The 19710-nt window shown below is 42.5% G+C and overlaps 1 protein-coding gene across 7 annotated transcripts in view; it reads right to left on the bottom strand.

Annotated features, from left to right (window-relative positions):
• ptpn13 (protein tyrosine phosphatase non-receptor type 13) overlaps nucleotides 1-19710 on the bottom strand; it is a 38250-nt gene that overhangs the window by 7927 nt on the left and 10613 nt on the right. For 2 of the 7 annotated variants that reach the window (XM_084572754.1, XM_084572755.1), the window contains exons 5-27: nucleotides 19411-19498; nucleotides 16799-17413; nucleotides 11459-11551; nucleotides 10152-10251; nucleotides 9022-9238; nucleotides 8118-8192; nucleotides 7854-8025; nucleotides 7350-7500; nucleotides 7064-7202; nucleotides 6793-6945; nucleotides 6062-6244; nucleotides 5785-5947; nucleotides 5275-5695; nucleotides 4645-4736; nucleotides 3761-3814; nucleotides 3127-3216; nucleotides 2921-3028; nucleotides 2691-2822; nucleotides 2079-2563; nucleotides 1545-1676; nucleotides 520-613; nucleotides 344-429; nucleotides 81-243 (exon numbers count right to left, since the gene is read on the bottom strand). In XM_084572754.1, the coding sequence (XP_084428880.1) occupies nucleotides 81-243; nucleotides 344-429; nucleotides 520-613; nucleotides 1545-1676; nucleotides 2079-2563; nucleotides 2691-2822; nucleotides 2921-3028; nucleotides 3127-3216; nucleotides 3761-3814; nucleotides 4645-4736; nucleotides 5275-5695; nucleotides 5785-5947; nucleotides 6062-6244; nucleotides 6793-6945; nucleotides 7064-7202; nucleotides 7350-7500; nucleotides 7854-8025; nucleotides 8118-8192; nucleotides 9022-9238; nucleotides 10152-10251; nucleotides 11459-11551; nucleotides 16799-17413; nucleotides 19411-19498 (4006 nt within the window). Of the gene's footprint in view, nucleotides 1-80; nucleotides 244-343; nucleotides 614-1544; nucleotides 1677-2078; nucleotides 2564-2690; nucleotides 2823-2920; nucleotides 3029-3126; nucleotides 3217-3760; nucleotides 3815-4644; nucleotides 4737-5274; nucleotides 5696-5784; nucleotides 5948-6061; nucleotides 6245-6792; nucleotides 6946-7063; nucleotides 7203-7349; nucleotides 7501-7853; nucleotides 8026-8117; nucleotides 8193-9021; nucleotides 9239-10151; nucleotides 10252-11458; nucleotides 11552-16798; nucleotides 17414-19410; nucleotides 19499-19710 lie in introns of all 7 variants that reach the window. The other 5 variants (XM_084572756.1, XM_084572758.1, XM_084572753.1 and 2 more) reach the window with 3 other exon arrangements.

Raw genomic sequence — 19710 nt, 5'->3', positions numbered from 1 at the left:
GGACACATTACGCTCTAAGAGGTAAACACACACACACAGTGCTTAAGGATTCATATTAGTCAGCCATGCTGTCTCCTCACCTGGTGTGACAAAGCTGTACTCTGGTTTTTCTTTGACCTCAGGGGGCTGCTTCTTGTTCTTGGTCTGATCCATGTCCGAAGACGGCGGGGTGCACTGAGGTGTGACGGGAGCGTGGATGCTCTCTGCAGGTGGGTGACCCTTCTCCAGCAACAAGTGCACTACCTGAGACACGAGGGGAAAGGATCGACCTAGTGTTAGAGGCCAGCTGGTGGCAGCTAAACAGCTCGTCTGCACGGCCCTCGTGGTAAATGTCACCCCTCACCTGTCCGGTGTCTCTGAGAACGTCCACAGCCTGTTGATGAGTGGCCCCCTCCAGACTCTTCCCGTTGACGGCCACCACGCGATCACCTGAACGAAACACAGAATGGTTAAGTCTAAAAAGAGAAAATCTGTCTCCGATTTCAGTTTCTGTTTCATGTAGTGTAGTCTGTCTATTACCTTTCTGTATCCTTCCATCTAGCTCAGCAGCACCTTTTGGAATAATGGCTTTGACGTAGATGCCACCGTGCCGAACAGTTGTGTTAATCCCCCCCTAGGAAATGAACACAACTCTTAGCCTGATCATCCAAAGAGAAAATACTTAATCGTGTATTTAATATGGAGGTTAATTATGGTAGGTTTGTGGAGGTTTTTTCTTTTCAAGTATAACTGCCAAATGATAAATTCTTTAATTATGGCTCAAGAAATTACATTTTAATACATCACAAGACCCAAGTTTATGTGTTGAAGTCTGTGGCTCTTCTCATCACAGCATCAAGGTTCAGTTGATGATATGATCAGCGCACATTAGCCGTCATTAAAAAGTAAGAAAGTATTTATCATTTTACAATTATGATTTAGTTGTAAATGAAAAAAAATCCTCCACAATGATGACATGAATACTCGGGAGTTAAATCTAAATGAGATAAGTATTTGATGTCAACATGAATATCGTGTTCTTAAATAGTGGTTAATGTGCGTTTAATGATAACGTCAGTGTTTAAATTACTATTACGACATAATACTCAGTCATTATTCCAATGACACAACTAAGACTGAAGTCTGAAGACATCCAGTTGTTTGTTATTGAGTGTTATTGAGCCTAGGATGTAAATGAGCCCATGCCAATCAATGTACAAAATCCCTGAGAGACGAATTATGTTAGTGGCACTCCAGTAAATTACTCAGTGTCCCTCTACATCAGCAGCAGGAACGTACCACAGAAAACTCACTGAGCACCCATACAGTTTATGGTTCTTACTGTAAAGGTGCTAAAAAATAATGTGCAACTTTATTTTTTTTAAATCAAGGATTGGATAAAAAAAAAATAAAGTCCACATGCAAAGGAGTTAGTTGGACAACATCACCACAAGTTTCCAACACAAAGCGTAAAGAAAAGCAAACCAAACCACATTTATACACGACCCAAACGACAGTGAAATGATGATTGGGGGAAAGGGGCAAAACAAAAAGAGGGTGAAAACCTTGCCGAACAGTACCGTGACACTTATGCCCAGGCTGCTGTCTTTTTTGGACAGCTCAATGTCAAATAGCTCTCCAGGTCGGAGACTATTGACCCCTGGGGCATTACCATTTAAATTTTCCATGATGTGTTCCTGCAAACAGAGAACATGGCATTGAAGGTGAATTATCACAAGCTGGAACGTGCAGAAAGACAAACGAGTGAAGGGAGAGTAAGGAAGACGAATGCAGAGAAAATGAACACAGTACATTCAAAGAATATCATGCGTGATCATGCATATCAGCGTAGAGGTATAAACAGACTGACACTGACATTGGAAATACAATGACAGGCAAAGGTTATATACGACAGACAGTTAGTTATACCAAGCATCTGGCAGGTAATAAGTGATGCTTGTTTATGGAAGAATTTACGGAAGAACCATTTCTTCATTTTGTGTATCTTAATTCCCCTGGGTAGACAACTAGACTGATGGGCAGTGTTAAGAAGCAAATTATGAATTTACACCAATAATTCCTAAACACAAAGACTGCACCTTTTTGGCTTTCAGTTTCTCTGGACTACTTGAATAATTTCCTTCATCGCCGTCTGAATCGCCCCAGTCACAACGCTCGGAAACTTTTGGAGCTTCTGAGACTTTAGCTTTTCTGGTTTTGGGTGGCAGAGCTGGTGGTGAAGGCTCCAGACCCACATTCGGTTCTGGTCTGGGAAGTTGTGCAACAGATGCAGCTGTGGCAGCAGCTGTGGCTCTATCTAGGCACTGCTGAACTCCGTTAGCAGGGGGTTGGCTGATTTTAGCAACACTGTTTGTCCTAGACTCCTGAGAACTCAGGCTGGTATGCTGGTGGACTGGGGAGGAGGCAGATGATGGTGTGCCAGTGCTGTTGAGAGGGGGGCTGGGGCTTTCTGTTCCTGCATGCTCTTCTGACGAGGTATCAAAGTCTAGTTCTCGTTTCTTAGCGGGGTTGAGTGACTTTAACGAAGACGGGGCCTGGAAGGGAACATAGCCTGAAGGAGATTCTGTCAAAACAAGGAAAACAAACAGTTATATTAGTCTATAAATGTAGGTCCTGGACTCAATAAATCAAGACATGTCACTAACGCATGAAATTCACACACAGCTCTAAAACATTACGCTCCTAGTTACCTTTGTAGAGCCGCTCTTTGGGCTGTGACACCACCAGGGTAACGTCATCTGGAGAATTTTGAAGGATATCAATCGTCTTGGCGTGAGAGAGCCCTTCTAGCTTCACGTCATTCACAGAGATCAGGCGGTCACCTGAAACAACATTACCACTGTCACTCACCGGGACGACAATCAACCATCATCACAGCAGACAACATTAATACCATATGAGAGGTTGACACTTTGCCTACCAGGTTTGAGGCAGCCGTTGACATCAGCAGGACCACCAGGAGTGATGGAGCTAATGATGGTGCCAAGGTCTTTACGACCAGAGATCTCTCCTCCTACAACCTGAAACCCTAGATCAGACACACAAGCAAGAACATTTAAACACTTACATGGTCAAGTTGCTGGATGTAGATATTTTATTAGGTATTTTATCAAAATGCCTCCTCACCCAGTCCATATTTCACATCTTTCTTCAGGTTTACAGTTGTGATTTCTCTCTCTGGAGACGGCAGAGCAATGAGTTTCTTCTTAAGTGAATCTGCCCGAACACAAACACACATTTACAGAACTAAATACCCGACGCTACCTCTGTCTTTTCTGGCTGATGCATATCGTGTTGTAACAGAGGTTAAACAGTAGGCGTTTATTAGAGCATTAATATATACACTGTCAGCATTAATCAGGCCACGGAGACACACGGTGTTGCTGAAAGGCTCCCACTTCAACATTGTTGACTAATAGGTCTGAAAGGACTGACTAAGCTCGGATGAAAGAGAGGGACTTCAGTGCCAAGCGTGAAGCAATTAAATAGTGGGACAGAGGCCAAAGTTGAGGTCCACATGCAGGCAGCACTAAGAGGACAGAGACTCAGATCTGCATTACATAATTCAGATTTTCATTTTTGGTTTGTATATCATTTCTTTGCTAAGTTATTGTGAGTTTACGGTTAAAACGATTGAAGTGGAGTGATGGCAGAGAGCAGCCAGATATCTCCTTCATTTTGACTTTATGGTGTATACGAAGCAAAGACAAATGGTGTGCATGCGTCGGCGTAACAGAGGGTCACAAATTTCCATACATACCATTAACAGACGCTGGGGTTGACGGTGCTCCAGAGGAACTGTGCATACTGACACCTGGGAACAGAACATGCACAGTCGTACTTTGGCTTTGTACATAATACCCCCTTTGCGACCAAACAAAAACTAAACCTAGATCTATCAGAAAGGAAGATGTATAAATGGTTGAAAATTGGATCATTTATTCTAGTTTTTACAGCTTTTTGTTAAACAAAATGTTCACGCCAAACTGCTTTTCCCGTGAAAATCACTGAAACCTCTGTCTCTCGTGCATGACAAGGATTAAAGTCTGTCACTGAACAAGCAAAAAATGTAGAAAGGATTACAAACAAATCTCATCTCATCTTTAAACTTCATTATACGGGGCTGATTTTGTCCATGCATGATAACGTTTCTTCACATCAGGATTTGAGACACAAAAAACTCTGAATTGTTGTATTTTTATAAAAGCCATGTTTCGAATCCAGTGAAGTAACTGCAAAGGCAGCAGGAATAAACAAACCGAAGAGACCAAATAAACAAAGTATTTAAACAAGCAAATGGTGCATTTTAAGTCATTTGTTTGTGCTTGTGTAACTAGATCTCGTTTGTTGCAGTAACTGCTTATCTCCAGAACATAACATGTTCACCATAATGACTTGATTCGCTACCGTTAGTAAGAACTGTGATTATGATCAAAAACTGTTGACTTGAGATGTTTACGTTTTTAATTCTTTCATTACCTCAAGTCAGAGAGCTGAAGCTGCACAGAACTGCTCTTTAAACAGCTGGTATGACAAGTCATGTACTACCCTAGAGTCTGTACCAGATGTACAGTTACACAGATTTGCCATTTCTCGTCAAGCTGTGGTTCATCAGTACCAACCTACACATTTAAGTAGCCTTACCTTCTACATATGCTTGGCCAGACTCCTCCAGAGACGAAGAGTCGGATTCTTTCGCGGACTTGTTGAGGCTCCAGGCCGCCGTACCAAATGATCTGAGAAGGTGAAAGCAAAACAAGATTAGCCTGAAGTGTAACACGAAGGAAAGAAAGGTGATGGGAAAAAAAAGACGTGCCCTGCTACATTAAACACTCTTTCACTTTGGTTCTGTTGTTTTTTTAATCCACACGGAACTTAAAATCACATACGTCGAGTGCAAAGATGACACGAGGGGGAGCAGCTAGAACAAAACAGGTTGGTTGCTAATTAAAAAGTAATGTGAACTGGTAGGCACACTCTCACAAAAACACAGAGCTCCTGTGCACCCATTCACACCCAGAGACCCCCCAGAGGATCAATTAGAGGCCGGAGATAAGAGTTCTCTGTGTCTCTCTGGAGTAGGCAGAGGTATCGTCCCAGTAACAAGTCCTCACTTAGTAACCTCAGTCTGTCCTGAAGTGAGTTTGCACACTCTGACACTGAAGACTTTACAGAGGATCTACATAATTACACAGGACCTCATTTCCTTAATTCCAACCAATAAAAAATGCATAAACACTTGCTTGTTTTAACATTTCACTTTTCTCAACTCACTTGTCCTGCTGGCGTAACACAGAGTCTGTGTCTGAGCTGGCTCGCTGATGTTGCTGGTGGGAGGCCACTTGGTTGACCTGACTTAGTCTGTTCTGTGACTGGCCATGATAAGACACCGCCATCCGGTGCTCGGGAGACTCCGGCATCAGCGCGAGGTTGTGGTGGGATCGACTCATCATCCGCGGATTAGAAAGGAAGGCCGCCGGATTGAAACCCGGAAACCGAAGCTCGTCTTGGACTAATATTGAGCCAGAAGGCGCCTTGTTGAGGGCCATCTCCGAGTATGAGATCCTCTTCAGGTGGTCCGGGTTGGAGCGGGTTGATAGGCTGGGAGCAAGGCTGCCTGAGCTCACCGTCCTTCCTGCTGAATCTCCACTCCGAGACTCAAGGGAATACTGCAAATTGCTCAAGGGGCTGTTCTCTGATGAACAGGAACATGAAAGGCAGAAAATGAGTGTTGATCTTGGTCGTTAGTGTTGACATTAAGACGGGGCTGATGCGTCGGTTTACCTAGGTCCTGCAGCTCCTGGTTGTTTTGTCGGGCCTTCATCTGCAGGTGGAACTTGTGCTGATCAGAGCACAGCTGCAGCAGATACTGACACGTCTTGTTGCTGTCTGTCTGAAACAGGTGCTTGATCCCATCGGAAGTGTTCTGAAGGCAAATCTTCTTTTTCTGCAGAAAAAGTTAAACACATTTAGTTGAATGGGAGAATAAACTAGCAGAAAAACATGCATTCACTCTAGAGTGGCCTAGTTTCAGTCTAATAAGAAATAAGCAGGTGCGTACTGTAAAGGAAATCTTCTTGGTCTCCCTCCAGGGGAACCTTAGCACCGGGGTACGATTTCCATTGAGGACTTCAAAGATGAGCACACCCTTGGAGTAGACACCCAACATGATGCCAGTCTGAGATCTCTTCTCGGGAAGTACCCGATGGAAATGGACTCCATATTCCGTCAGCCTCTGGCACACCTTTGAGACAAAGAAAACCATGAATAGTAAGTATGGAGATGGGACAGATTAAAATATAATAGCAGAATTTTCTTGCAGAAAAAGGTCTTTTATAGGTTTAATGATCCATTTAGAAAGCATAGATTTTTATTATATTGCATAAAATATTCTTAGATTATTCTTGATTCAAGAGCCTGTAGTAAACAAACAAAGACAAAATACAATGTAGCAGAAATAGACGTCCTTTTGCAGCTGACATTTAACTTTTTGTTTGCTGTCAAACACCCTCAAATGTATCAATTCTTCTAGCTTAGTTACCACTCTGGGGCAAAATGTCAATCATGTTTTATCACAAAATAAACTGTAAATTACCACAAAACAAATAGCAAGAATACTACACTCACTCGCCAGTTTGTTAGTTTCAATCTTTCTTATGAAGTTTGATCATAACCTGAACATTATAACAGTCAATAAGGGGGATTTAGTGCAGGACTCTTTTATTAGAATGCATTTGTTTTTACTCGTGCACCTTCTGAACTGCAGTGAGTTTGTATTTGGTTCTTGCTAACCTTGAGGAACTCCAACTCTGCCTCGGAGTCTGATGCTCCGTAGTAGTTGCTGTGAAGTTTGGGCAGCTCCTCCTTGATGGTCGTCTGGTCCACCTTGTCCAAGACGGACATTGGCAGGTAGTGTTCCAGTCTGAAATAGGTCTTCCCATGGAGCTGAGCAAAAGAGATTAAAAGCACTGTTTTAATTTGTCATTTCATTATATTTCAGCTTAAACGGGACTGATAGGTTTCCCCATTTACACACATACAGAGGTAGAAGGTGGATTCTTACCTCAGGGTGGTAGTCACTGTATTCCGCTTGCAATGCCAGCGACGCCAGCAGTATGGCATTTTCTGTGTTACAGCGCACCCTTTCATCCAAGATATCCTTCCTCATCTGCAGGTAGTACTGATGTTTGGTCATAGCATGCCTGTTAAAACCCAGGCAGAGACCAGTTTATTTATTTATTTTTTATCTTAAACATGATAGGTCAATACACAGGCTAGTTTTTCATTTACAATGAAACTGTTTTGTTTTTTTTCATTTTCAGCTCTTTATTTTAAAAAAGTATACTTACTGTATGAGGTTGACATCATCAAGGAAGAACTTGATGCGTAAAAATAGGTTAAAAGGCGTGTCAGATTTCCTCTTCTTAGGGTCCTCCTTCCATCCCTCTGGGGCCACTTTGGACAATTTGGCATCAAGATCAACGAAGAAAAACTCGTTTTCTGTGTGTGATTATTTTTAGAAATACAGGGAAAGAACATTAATCTGCTTGAAATCACCGTAAAAATCAACATGTTACATACAGGTGGTCTTATCATTTTAAACTTTCAGCTAAAATACATTCTCAGCAATTTTAAAAGTGTTTCATGATACAAAAGCGGATTCCTTGAATATTTAATGTGAGCAAGAAGGATCTGAAAGTGAACCAGCTATTTGTAGCGTTGATAACAAATGAAAACTATGATAAGGTCACAACACAACACTCATTATTAGTAAGTATAAAAGACTGACGCTACACCCGGCTCACACATGTACACACACACACACACCTCAAACCACAAACCAGCATACATACCTCTGTGGTATGCAAGGCCGAAGAGGTGGTGCTCTACGAGCCCGATGTGGGCTACCACCATATCAAGAACATCTTTACACACCGCCTTGATGTCACAGCTCAGCTCCAGCTTTTGGCCGTTCAGCAGCACCACACACACCTTCCTCTGCACTTCTTCCGCTTTCCCACGTTTCTTGTGTGAAGAAAGAAAAACGACAGAGCGGTGGTTTGTAAGTGGGGAAAAAACACAGCGGCTTAAAATGGCTCGTAAATATATGTCCTCACCATTATTGAAGAAGGAACAGATAAGGCAACGGCGGGCTCGTTGGCCATCTTCACGAACTCAGGTCCGTGAAAGAGCTGCCATTGGTGGAAACATAAATAGTCATTTATTTATTATTATTATTTACTTGGTGAGGTTATTTAAATGCCGATTATGTAAAAATACAAAAGCTATACATGACCAGCAGTTAAAAACACTTCCTTCCACACCATACATCACATTAGTTTTAAAAGCAGCTGTGTTTATGACAGATGTGGCAGTATCTCATGTTTTCAGTGCTGTACATACACACACACTCCCTTCCTGTTCTTCCACCTCTTCACTGGAAGTGGAAGGGCCAGATTCCTTTTCTAGAGTTCAAACCCCGCACAATCTAAATTGCATTAATATAAAAGCACCACAGACACGCGCCTCACTCTTGCAAGTATAATTAACCTGTGAGTAATATAATAATACACAGAGTTAGAGATTTACTGCACACATCAGCAGATTTGTTGCTATGTTTACTACTAGTGTTAGAACATTTGTGATAATAGGTGGGATAAATCAGAAGATAGGCAAAAAAAAATTCCACATCTCCCACAAACCCACATATTGGTAATTACCATAGCGAGGCTGAAATTAATAATGCATTCCAGTCAGCAGAACCTCTAGTGAGCACAGCATCAACAACTTAAAATTTATACATGCATCATCAACTATTACAATATAAACAAGCTTCAGGCCAGAGATAGTCAGGGAGTTCCCACTGCAGCGTGAATGTTGAAATAATTTCATTAAATCGCTTTCTTGAGTGTATCGTGTGTGTTTATGTAAGATAAAGTGATAAAGAAAGCTTTTGCAAGAGAAACAAAGCCCTGCAAAAAGACCTTCCGGCACATTTTTGAATCTGTTAAGTGCACAAACCCTGGTTTTGCGGAGCGGTACAGAAGAGGCATAGAGAGGGTCCTGAATGTCGAGCACGGAAGGGTGAGGTGGGCCCAAGGGGTCGTCTGTGGGGTAGAGGTTGACCCTGGACAGCCTGCTGGCCAGGTGGGCCTGGAGACGCTGCACCTCCTCCTCCTGCCTCTGGAGGAGCAACTCCGCTCCAACCAAACCTTCATCAGAGCCCCCCTCATTTTGCCTGCAGGACAAAAGAGAAGAAGGGGGAGGGAGTCGGGACAGTTTAACGCAGACAACAAACCGAAAGGAAACAACTGCAGAAGTTTGTTGTTTGACAAATTTGATTTGACACAAGATTTGTCTTTCATTTACAGAAAGATTTAGAACAAAAAAATACTAGCTGATGTTTCCTTTTAGCATTCTGGGAAAAAGAGCTCTGTGCAGTGTGACAGATTGAAAACACTTTTTTTTTTTTCCCCTGTGAGCAGGCGTAGAAACAGAGGTCTGTAATGCCAGAGATTAGAGAGATAGAGCACGCTGAATGTGGATGTCACATTAGATGACCTCACTAGTGAAGCATGGGCTGACCCTGCTGTGCTACACCAGCTGTGTGTGTGGCCCAGAGGACCAAACAGAGCGGCTTCATCTGTGGCTTCCCTGTTGCGTGGATGGTTTTTAGCGAAGGCAAAAAAAAAAAAAAAAAAATAGTGGGGATGGGGCGGCGGAAAAAATGAGCCAGCGCATACAAACATGTCTATTCCAGGCGTCCATGCTCGTATGAATATGGACAGGCACAATTTCCTACTCAAACTCAATCATCAAATGAATTATTAAATCATGTCTACAAATGCCACATCCTTGCAGCCAGAAGCAGACAGCTGGTCCAGTTAGTACAGTCTTAATAATCTTCTTAATCTGGCCCAGATAATACCACACATCAGTTAATCTATGAATCTATGGCAAGGTTTTAATATGACTTACTGCTGCTCTAAGTTTAAGTATAGTGATTTAACAATGTCTGTTTTGAAGAATTAAACTGGCTTGAGAAGGAGTTGACAGGACATGTTATTTTTTTTAAAGAAGGGTCTGATGGGGTCTATAACAAAACCCCACGTGGATTAACTAACAAGCAGCTCCAGGGTGCGTTACTGTACCTGTGTCTCTGTGAGTTGTGACCCGTCAGCGAGAGGGCATCGTGTTCAGATGTAAGTGCCAGCTGGGAGCCAAACCTTTTCACTTCGCCAGGTTTCTTAGCTGGAAGAGATGTGTACATATGAGCTGCACATATAGAACACAAAGGACTAAATTTTGTTTTCGCACGGGCACAATCAAACACACCCACACTCTTCTGCAAATGTACTTGCATGAACATGTCAGAGCAGAAGCTTACAGAACACTGAAGTCAGCAAATCCACATCACAAACAGGATCTCCACTGTCCTGCGCTGAAACTAATTGTAAAAGGCCAAGTGTGAGGCAGTACTAAAATATAACCAGCTTTCTTTTGTCTTAGAAGTTGTGACTCGTTGAGTTTTTCTTTTCAGTTTGGAACACGTTTAGCATATTTCAACCCTTCCCAGATGAAACTGGCACTTTCTCAACAAGAATGTCTAAACTCTTCACAGCTGGGTCAGTACATTGTCAAACTCCGGTGAAGCAACCTGTTGAGACAGTGTTCAATGGAGCATTAGGTCATCTTTTATTTTAATATTTCAGATAGTAGGGATGCCGTAAGAGAGACATAGCATGATAGGCTAAAAGGTCCCAGGTGTTGCATCTAAAGCAAACTTAGTTATTGTTTCTTAGAACTGTCTACCTATGTGCTGACAGTTTTATGTAAAATATTCCACATTAGTCACGGAACAGTTCTCACACACACATACACGATACTGACATCTTGTCTATACTTATTGCACAATTTCCTTTTAAATGGGCATGCTAGCTTATGTAAAACAACACAGCGACTGACGTGATCAAATTCCTCCAGCAGTACCAGTCAAGCGAGTGACAACAGCTGATTTGAATGATACCTGGAAGCAGGTAGCTCCCAGATCAGCTTCTGGGCATCTTCAATTCATGTCAGAGCAGCAGAGAGCATGGCTTCAAGTCTACAAAGTGTACCCTTATGTGATTTGGTCATAAGATGGTTCTGGCTAAGAGCAGGGCGCAGTCAGATATCAGTGGAGACAAAGACCATTTGTTTTCATAACAGAAAGCAGAAGGCTCTCACTTAAATGAACTCATCCTTGCAGGTGTGTATCAGTTGTTAATTAGATAATAATTATAAAAACCAGCAGAGCTACATTTCTAGAGTTTTAGTCATAGTGTAGTTTACCTATTCACTTATTTACAGAGTTGCAGTTCTTCTTAAGTTGCACCTAACTAAGAGGGGTGTACAGCACCTGCCACCTCTTGCTAACCTGTTTGCAATCATGTTAAATCGGTACGTCGAAATCTGTTACCTTGTCTATAGTCTGGATCAGAGGAAGCCACTGAGGGGCTTTCACTGGATGAACTGTAATCACTGTGGTACCTCTGGTGGGTGTGGACTGGGTCTGAGAACAGAGAGAAAGAACTTCATTAAAAGGCCTTTCAAACGCCTCAAGATATAACCGTCATGCTCATGTTAAGCTGTTTATTTTTCCAGTGTGACACAACACAGGACATTTTTTTTTTTTTTTTTTTTTTTATAGGACATGACCAACATATGAACTGACAAGCTACTGTTTTCTTTTACGGGGTTTTTTTCCCAAACCTGACTGACGTAAACTCAGCCAATGAGACACACAAAGCAAGGTATTAGTCATGCTGTTGGTAAACAGTCCTTATAAAAGGCACATGTAACTACACAGGAAGGCACAAGTGAATGCAGTCATGCTGCTGTCAGGATAGAGGGCGTAATCTTTTGTCTTGCTTGACTGGGTGAACCACAGCAAGTACAGACCAGCTCACCGCAGCCATTTACTCCTCTCAAAGCAAGGATTCATTAACACAATAACGAACCTAAATGAGGTGGCAACAGGAAAACATAAACAATGCTGAGTTAAGTCTGAACCCTAACCTAATGTGTCACGGGTTTATTTGCCTAGCACACGGAACCTGAAAGTCCTGCTCGTCAGTTTCAGCTACATAACTCGAATGAATGGCATTCCCCAGTCACTGCTCAGGCATTTTACCTCGCAGTTTCACAGGGCAACAGGCTCCTCTTTGTAATGATGTCTGGCATTTGTAAACATCTTAAGTAAAAAGTATCGTAGCTCGGTAACAACTACTGTGCTACTAGGAAGGAGGACTGGTCAGACCGTGGCCCAAAATAGCTTTTCATGAGTCACGGGTTCCGTTGACACAGTGCCATCACAATGTTACAGAGGAGCAACTTACCATCTTAGATCTACCCATGCAGGTAAACATACTTTTCACAGGCTATTTAAGAACTGTTACTGTAATAGAGCAATACTGAATTGCAATCTTGAATGAAAAAAAACATTGGTGAGTGTTTTGGAGGTTGCAAAACAGACTGAAAAGACGGGAAGTTATTCCAGCTGACACCGGACGAGAGGGAGGGTTCACCCCTAATAGTTCACCAGTAAATCCCGGCAACCACACTTTGTCACCAACTTAGTTAACCTTTGCGTCTTTGGACTGTGGAGAAGCTGGAGCTCCTGCAGCATCCGCAATAGCATAAAATGTTTTATAGTAGCTTATGGAGTAACCTTTATCCATCTACAAAGTTTTCATTAGAGTCAAATCGTAATAAGGCTGAGGGGGAAATTAACACATTTAAGCCCTGGACCAACATTTAATTATGAACCTTTACACTTAACATTAATGGGTGGAAAAAAAGTATCAGGGAGGGCAAAAGCTAGTTAGAGAGGTTAATGGTGGGATTTTATTTTATTGATAGCAGATAACTCATTCCCAGTTTGACTTGACATTCACTGTTATCAGCGCTTCATTCAAGTTACTTTTTGTGACAGTACTTTTTCCTCAGGGACTCAAAAACATTTCAAACAAACAAAGCAGCTCTAATACAAGGACTCTTCCCAATACCTCATTGTGTCATTTGACCTCTCATGCAGGTTTGTTTTTTCTCTCTCTGTGATTTCTCGCGGAACCATCACTTTTGCATGAGCTTTCCATGAGTACGCAAACAGCTTCTATAGGCCGTGGCCTTTCGGATGTTCCAGTTGAGAGAAGACAAACTCGGACTCTGGGGTTATTTAAACTTTTGGTGTTCCCACAGAGAAAGAAGAAGCTTTCTTAGAAGAACCTCGCATTAACAATACTTTCTATTTTCACACAGTTTCTGAACTTTTATAGCGCTTGTTTTAGCGTGAAGAGGAAATGAGACCGGCAGTCGATTTAAATGGATCAGAAATAAACTGAGTGTTAAAAGCTGGAGTCAACAAAGTGTTATATAATTTGAATTTGTAGGTTGTTCCTATACAAACGCCTCCCCTTCGTTTCCGTCCAAGCTGGACCCGCTGCGGCCCAAAGCCACATGACTCACTGCCAAGTGCCGGAAAAGTCCAATAATGTTAGGAATTCCCTCATCCGCTATGCATGACTCCAATTACAGCCTGTAGGTCTGCAAGGAAAGCTTCTGCTCACTGAAGACCGAAGCACCTTGGCACCCAAAAAGCAGGAGGGAGTGGTTGTCTATGCGCTGTATGAGATGAGAGGGACGCCAGGTACAAACATGCCCATGCACACACAGGCATGCACACGAACAGCGTTTAGTGCTGTAGTACACAGTCAATTAATTACAATTTGCTAAAGCACACACACACAGAAGGCAGAGAAAACGGTGTGAAACTCTGTGAAACCTGAGACCACGGCCGTGCCATCACTTTCCTGCAGAAAAGAACAGAAAGAAGTGAGAGAAAAAAGAAAGAAAGAGAAGTCTGCCAAGTGAGACTTCTACAAGGCCCTGCATATGCTTAATAAGGCCCCACTCATACTGTAATGATATGGCACTGTGATGGAATACAAATATATTTTGGCTCAGCCTTCATAGTCATCCTCAGTCAGCGCTGATGGCAGTGGATAATCTTTTGCATCAGCACTGCGTCTAACATCAATCGTAATTTAAGATAATAAGAAGCTACTAACGCAAACAAAGTTATGAAAACCAGAAACAAACTAAATGCACTGGAACTTTTTCTTTCATGATCTTAATAATTGGCGTGTGCATTGTTTACTTTCACAAAGCCGATTCCAGCACACCCTCGCTAATGCCATAGCTCACCAACACCTTTTGTAGCAATTAATTATCAGTGTTTTAATCCCCGATTTGGGTATTTTCTCCCACTATTCCTTCCAGAGCAGTTCGTGTATGGAGATGTTTTTTAGTCTGCCTTGGGGCACAATGTGTTTAAAATTGCAAGCTGGAAGCGCTTTGATATCTTTTTATAGTCTTGCCCTGTTTTGTAGGCATCAATTAGCTTTATTTTCACATCCTCAGTGGGTTGCTTGGAGGAGTCTATAGTTGCTGGCGTTAACAAGAGGCATGAAGAGTTAGAAAATTCATCAGCTTTGGATTTATCATTGGAAGGAAAACCTTACTGGCAATTACCTCGACTTTTTCTGGATGCAGCACTGTTGTGCTTCATGTTATGTTGCATCACACTGGATAGAGTTGCAGTTGACACTATTTAAAGCAGGTGTAAAAACACGTGTATTTCCTGACTCGCTGTTATACGGCTATTATTCTCCTTCTGATCTCGTAAAGTGCAAGCAAATATAGTCTTTGTTGGGGTGTTTTAAACTCTCACTCTGGCTTGGTGATGGATACTGAGGCTTATATTATGTCAAGGGTGTAGCTGTTGTGGACTGAATTTGGTAGATGTTTTGTCATGTGTAAATTAAAAAAGAAATTCCCGCTTATATCCTTCCCAAACAACACCAAAATTAGAGGATTGGGACCTAATGAGATGATGAAGTTCTGAAGGTTTTACAGGTAGATGGGTGACAATAAACAGTTCTAATTTTCTTGTTCTGACGCTCTGCTAGGCTCCTCTCTTCATACCTACGTCACGTGAAACCTAAAATGCCTTGATGATAATCATTGAAAGGAAAAGGAGAGGAGATCTCGTAAAGTGCAAGTAAATATAGTCTTTGTTGGGGTGTTTTAAACTCTCACTCTGGCTTGGTGATGGACACTGAGACTTACATTATTTCAAGGGTGTAGCTGTTGTGGACTGAATTTGGTAGATGTTTTGTCATGTGTAAATTTAAAAGAAATTCCCGCTTATAACCTTTCCAAACAACACCGAAATTGGAGGATTGGGACCTAATGAGATGATGAAGTTCTGAAGGTTTTACAGGTAGATGAGTGACAATAAACAGTTCTAATTTTCTTGTTCTGACGCTCTGCTAGGCTCCTCTCTTCATACCTACGTCACGTGAAACCTAAAATGCCTTGATGATAATCATTGAAAGGAAAGGGAGAGGAGAAGAAAGGAAGGCAGGATTTGCTGGGGATGAAAAACCTCAGGAGAGGAAAAGAATGCTTGGTCGGTGGCTCGGTCAGCATTAAAAATAGCTGCCAGAAAAGCGCGGAGGCTGGAGGCTTTATGGTGGATGGTGGATGGTGGATGGTGGATGGTGGGGAGTGTGGAAGAAAAGCAAGTGGAGGAAAGGAAACAAGAGGTAGAAGGCAGTGGTTTATTGCATGAAACCAGACAAACCTCATGCTCCTCAACTGTCCCCCAGTTGGCCAGCAGATCCACACAGCCACATGTGACTTGTTGTACAAAACTAGTTTGCCTATAGAGACTTTACTGAGAATTCAGTAAGCTCCTGAGGGAAACTTAAAGCTCTTGGGCCTGACTACCGGGGCGTTAAACAATTCTGTTGTGTGTGCTCGGCCTAAGCATGCGATTATACAAAGATTGTTTATTCAGTCTGTAGCACCCTGGGAGCTATTGTATTATTAACTATTCTGCATGTATGTGTGCATGTTTACATCTATATGTTAAAAAGAAGAGACAGGGACTCGTGTGTGACAGTTAGCAGCAGGCTAGAATTAGGCTAGCCTGTAATTAGAATCAGTCACTTGGAACCCTCTGTACCAGTGACTCATACGTTCTGTCTAAACACTGCTGCCCAGCCACCAGCGATGATACTTCATTCAAGGCAGCAGCCAGCTCCCATCCCACATGGTAGTTAGGGACAGACACAAAACCTGCAACTAGGCCGAGTGTCTGGTTGCTCACATCGCCCCATTGCTGTCACATTTTCACCTCTCTCGGGTCAGGCCAGCTGATGAAATTCTTCTACATCCGACGCAGCTGTGACAGCGCGGCCCTCTGCGCACATAACGCCGATGTTGTATCTATACCCACTACATGTTCTGACAAGTACTGGGTTCAGAGTCGCACGTAACAAAATTCTGAGGCATGAGCAAGCTTTGATGTGTCACGAAAATCCCATTATCCTGCAACACTAATGATCAGGTGAGTGATTTGCCTACAATGTTGCAATGAGGTAAAAGGGTGGAGTTAAAAAGATCTCAGTCTCAACAACACTAACAAAACAGTCTGAGTTTCAGACTTCCAGGTTGATATGAGGAGAGAAGTATCCCGTACCATCACATCAGTGCTAAATGCCAGGAAAGGCCAAAATAATAAGGGTTTTTTTTTTGTGTGTTGACAACTTGAAAGTGAATATCAATCACGCAATGTCATGTGCACAGTGAGAGTCAAACAAAACCTTTTACCACCTTGACTTACATGCTTGCCGCCTGTGAAATGCTTTGTAAGTTTCACAAGGAATTTCTCCAATTCAAACAGCACACTCACCATCCACTGCATGTTTTAGCACTTGAAGTTTCCTCTGTCTTTCCTTGAACCTGTCGTAGGCTCCAGTGAGGCCCGAGCCTATCGACATGGCCGAGTTGTGATGTGGCTTTTTACTCTTCAGTCCACCAAAGTCAGAGAGGCGAGTATCCCTCTCCCCTGAAGCCCGCAAGGGCGATTTGTGCCTGCCTACGGAGTGGACACTCAGGGCGTTGCTGCCTCTCCGTGCATCCTCCAAAGCACCAAAACGAAGAGCCTCTGGGTCAATGCAAGCCAAATCCACAGAAGAAGCCCAGGTCTTCTTGGCCTGACTTGGCCCTACGTCCCCACTGTAGAAAAGTAAAGACCTACGGTCCAGTTCCACGGGCCGGCCTTTTTGCTGGGGGAGAGCGGCGTGCACATAGGGAAAGGAGCGCTGGTGCTGGAGTGAAGGCGGTTTGGGGTAGAGTTCTGTGGGGGATTCGGACATGGAATATTGTAGAGCTGCACCGTCATCCCGCCTCAACATGTCCTGCATTGACAGCGAGCCCATGGAACGACTGAGGCCCCGGTTAAGAGACGTTTGTTCCTGAGTCCTGGCTCTGTAGCGCTCCAGAACCCTGGGGGCGGCACTCCTCCCTGAAAACAAGAGAGAATCGAAACTATTATCAAGCCACAGAACCAACTTAAGGCGCAGCATAAAGTAATTAAAACTTTATCTTGAACACTAGCACACTAAAACTAAAGAATCAGAAAGAACCATCTCTTCACTCAGTACAGAAAATGGTATTAACTATGAGTAGCACCAAAAGAAAGTTGCTGTCACAAAGACTCTGGGACGGGTGGAAATCTAAGAGCCATTAAGGGGTATTTAAAAATTAATTATTTAAGTAAAATAAACCCACAACAGCCTAAGGAATGACAAGTGCTACAATTTCCTACTATTCCTAAGACAACTAGTGTATTTACAAAGAAGCAATAGAACACATTGTACCACAATAACAATTTCTGCCACAAGCATCCAGTCATACATAACTGAGTACTTCTTAAAACAGAATGATGAATACAGCTTTCTTTGACGGTCCATAAATTTCTAGTTTGCTATTCCACATGCTGTATATAAACCTGCCAATGACGGCTCTTGTTTTAAAGAGAAAAAGGTGAACAGAGGGCAAACATGTGCACGAACAAGATCAAAAACAAGAGGAAGAAATGCAGAAGTGAGAGAACAGGAGGAGACATTAAGTCCTGTGAAAATGTGTTGGTTTAATCTAGAAAGCATATGCTTGGGAAAGACATCAAAGATAGTCAGACTGTCTTCCAGGAACTCATGGAAGCACACAAGGACCAGACTCGAGAGAAAAATTGGAAAAAGAAATGTTTTTTCAGCAGGATGCTTTTTTATTTTTCACTGGGGGCTTGAGTTCTACTCATCTATTACTGGCCGTGATCAATCACAAGGCTAGAATGTTTACTTTCAAGTCTATTGTTACCATGCATTTTTCAGCTATTATTACTTTTATTACTGCTGTCCAACAGATCATACTGGAGAAATAGTGACATGCAGTATTAACTATAAAATACACAGACCTCCCTGAGCAGCAATTACCACTTGAAACCAGAGGGATACAAGAGGCGGAGTGCTGCTCCTTAAGAAGAAAGACACTTCAGAACTGAGTAATACTCTTTGCATGTACTTTCCCTAAGGCTGGCTGGAGCTCAACTGAGGAAACAAAGCTCTGATACAAACAGCAGACCAGCAGCTTCACTGGTGACTCCAAAATATGCATCTGTAATCAATGCCATGCCGGGCTTACATAATCGGGACGACGGCCACGTTTGTGCTCCGCTATCCTTTCCATGGCCTGGAAAAATGCCGGAGTTCTCTTAGAAACCACTGGGAAGATTTGGTCATATTTTCCTGAATTAACTCCGGATTGAGGTTATAGTGTGTTGTTCCTCATCTACTTTCCCACATACTCGGAAAGTGAGCATGTAAGTGATGAATGGCTTGTCAACCAGGGCTGGCGTTTACATCAGATTCTCTCGACATGGACGCAACAGAAACGTACACTATGCAAAGACTACAACCCAACCACACACACACTGTTAAGCGCTCTGTTATTAGGCGGGAACGACCGTAGCCTAATATGCTGTTGGTCCTTTTTATGGCACCAAAACAGTTCCAAACCACCGAGGTATGTACTCCACAAAACCTCTGGAGGTGTCCTGTGGTATCTGGCTCAAGTGCATTAGCAGTGAATCCTTAAAGACCTGTAAATTAGGAGGCGGTTTGGACACACCCCACAAGCTTTACTGTTTCAGGTGCTCGAATCAAGCTGGCTGTCCTAAAGAATTGTCTGTTGTCAACGTCATCCAGGTCATTGCACCTGCCACTTTCTCCCATATTCAATACAATGGCTACAATAACAGATTCACTTCACCCATTTGATGTATTACAGACTGCATCTGACGGATACATATTCAAACTATTGAATAAATATCTCAACAAAACCTACTTATTTAGGACCCAATGATATCTTCTGTTGAGAGATGCCAAGTCACTCACATAAAGAGCAGAGGAAACACAGATAATACAAACTTGTGTGGCCAAACTCCAGTGTGGCTCATCTTACCTGAGGGCAAACCTTTTCCCCTCAACCTCTCCCGAATCTCCTTACTACGCTCCGGGAGAGACTCCCTATCAGTCAGCAGACCATCCAGCTGACAAAAAAAAAAAAAAAAACGGTCAGGGTGGAAGTAATGGGAGAAAGAAAAACAAAGAGCAAGAGTTAACAAAACATTGATGCAGCAATCCACCTTGAAATCATGCTCTATTAGCAAATTAACTTAGCTAGGGAAAGGTTTGCAGAGAATATAAATGTGAAAAAATAAGACACGAATGTTGTATTTGAATTAAATAATTAGAATCTATA

The sequence above is a fragment of the Chelon labrosus genome, assembly GCF_963514085.1.
Source record: "Chelon labrosus genome assembly, chromosome: 22".
NCBI classification, from domain to species: Eukaryota; Metazoa; Chordata; class Actinopteri; order Mugiliformes; family Mugilidae; genus Chelon; species Chelon labrosus.
Note: the sequence above shows the minus strand (reverse complement) of the source record. Positions and strands in the feature narration are given on the sequence as shown.